The 2509-nt window shown below is 40.7% G+C and overlaps 1 protein-coding gene across 2 annotated transcripts in view; it reads right to left on the bottom strand.

Moving 5' to 3' along the window:
• Nucleotides 1-269: 269 nt before the first annotated feature.
• Nucleotides 270-2509, bottom strand: part of pxylp1 (2-phosphoxylose phosphatase 1) — a 10231-nt gene continuing 7991 nt past the window's right edge. For both annotated transcript variants that reach the window (XM_058744543.1, XM_058744542.1), the window contains 2 exons: nt 2235-2374; nt 270-1633 (listed from right to left, as the gene is read on the bottom strand). In XM_058744543.1, the coding sequence (XP_058600526.1) occupies nt 627-1633; nt 2235-2374 (1147 nt within the window). In that variant the 3' untranslated portion in view covers nt 270-626. The remainder of the gene's footprint in view (nt 1634-2234; nt 2375-2509) is intronic.

Here is a 2509-nt window from a genome sequence, read left to right as displayed (position 1 = left end):
CAACAACTGACTGTTGTGTGTTTGTCTGGATACAGGTGCTCTTGAAGGGTCCTTTACATCACGTCACGTCATCAATCAGACGTTCATATTCAGTCACAGCCTACAGCTTAAAAAGATTACTGTAAACAACTTCAAATTTAGTCAATGTGATTAGTACAGTGTACCAAAAATAATGTTGTGCAGGTACAATTATTTGGTCCACAAACTTAACAATACATCAAGAACATTATTAGTAGTACTCAGTCTTAAACAAACAGTTCACCCAAAAATGAAAATTATGTCGTTTATTTTTATTTTTTTACCTTCATGTTATTCCAAATCAGATTTTCATTCTTCAGCAGGACATAAAAGAAGAAATTTTCTGCTCTTGATTCACACAATGAGAGCATTCAGTAAAAGCACCTGCAAACTCATTGGAATACAGTGCAGAATTCAAATGAGCATTTAGGGAACTTTATTTTTGAGCTCGAAAGTCTTGCATTCATTAAGTATTAAACAAAATTATGTGATTTGCATTCCACTAAAAGTCATATGGTTTTGGAATGACTTGAAGAATCCCAGAATATTTGGGTAAACCATACCTGTTCCTCATTTTTCATTGACGATAGCTCATTCACGTTCACATATTAAAGTACAATTTGGTGGCAGGCCTGCTGGTAACTCGTCGCGTTGACAATATTAAACATATCATTTCTCACAAACGACAGGAAATTACCCAGAGGGCACAGCGGCTGAGCAGAGTGTCGATTGTGGTCACGGCAGAAGGCTGTGTCAAAGGTCAAGTCCTCTCCGTTATAGAGAACACGAATGAACATATTCTCCAACCACTTTCCTCGTTTTCTATCACTCTTTCTCTCTTTCGCTTCCGGTCCGTTCCACAGCTCAAACACCAGCCGTGCTGCAAACTTTGGAAATCCCGCCCCTTCCAGACCAAGTGCGCTTAGCAAAGGCGCCATTGTTACATCATGAGCAGATGCTAAAGCGAAGACGGCCTCTTCCTTGCCTTTGCGTGTTTTGGCGATCCTCTCCATCTGCGTTGCGGTACGGTTGAGGTACGGATGCGCCGCGAGCACAGCATATCGGCGGTAAAGCCCCGCCTCCCGCCGCTCCAGTTCGTCATCTTTCTGCTGCCGTCGAATCACAGCAAAGTGCTGTAGTGTAAGACACGCCCCCTCATCCGGAGTGTTTGATGTAGTCTGTGTGCTAGAGCATGGAAAAGGGAGACCATGACAAAAGTGACACAACAACGCATCCACCGGATTGGCCGCCCTCAGAATTTTTGTGGCCACGCCCAGCATCTTCGCCATTGTGACATATGTGCGCTCTAGTTCCGTGTCTGCAATCCTCTGCCGATACTGCCTGCGCTGCTCCTGGTCCAGGTACCGGTTGCGCGCGGGACAGTCGCACGAGGAACCGCAGAACAGCGTACTCCACTGCTGTCTTACCGTCAGCCGTGACCAATCGAAACGTGGCAGGAAGCCGAAGAGGAAGGCCAATCCACTCTGAAGGGTGCGGCTTTTACCTGTAGTCTCCACCCACAACTGCCGTGGCGACCAATCAGCAGTGAGCAGATTGTGACGCTTGATGTAGGCCTGGCGAAGATGGTCGCCGTTTTTCAAGTGCTGTACGACTCCTGATAAAGACAGAAATATTAGTAAGAATGTGGAATAACTTTTCACACCAATGTTATGGTAGCTCTTTATTTTACAGCCCTGTTACTCAAGTACATACTATATACTTCTTATAGTAATTACAATAACTGGGTAGTAACCCTGAACCTAACCCTACCCCGTATAGTTACCTTATATTACCGGTGCTTTTTTAGGTAGGTACTGTAAGTACATGTTGCACGTACTGTAAAATAAAGTGCAACCAATGTTATTTTAGTATCATTGATGTGCTATTATAGTTTTCATTAACATTTTTTTTTTTTCATTATTTTTATAGTTTTTTATTTTTATTTCAGATTTAATTTTAGTTATTCAATTTCTTCAACTTAACTAAATGTTAACAACTAACTGAAACAAAGTAGGTTAAGTACATTTAATTTTATTTCAGTTAACATTAATTTCAAGTATGTTTGTTTATGGTTTCAGTTTTAGTTAATTTTAATTACCCAGTTTCACACCTACATTAAATATATATATATATATATATATATATATATATATATATATATATACACACACACATAGTTTTTAATATATAATATTTTTATATATAAATATATTTACCTGTCTGTGTAAGCTCTCCCATTTCACAGGTGCTGTGATTGGGTAATCGGGGCAGAGATCCCAGCGATGCATCCCAGTGACCACGCCCACCGAGAGCCATGTGACTAATGAAGGACGCCAAGAGGGGGTGAGAGGGCTTTCTGCAAAATTACAACCATAAAAGATGCGTTTCAGAACTTTAAATCAGGAATATTTTTGATGTGATATATTTGTGAAACGTTACCCATCAAAACAACACAGTAGGAATCATAATGGCCAACAAGCAGCTCAATGTG

Source organism: Onychostoma macrolepis, chromosome 15 (assembly GCF_012432095.1).
Source record: "Onychostoma macrolepis isolate SWU-2019 chromosome 15, ASM1243209v1, whole genome shotgun sequence".
Lineage (NCBI taxonomy): Eukaryota > Metazoa > Chordata > Actinopteri > Cypriniformes > Cyprinidae > Onychostoma > Onychostoma macrolepis.
Note: the sequence above shows the minus strand (reverse complement) of the source record. Positions and strands in the feature narration are given on the sequence as shown.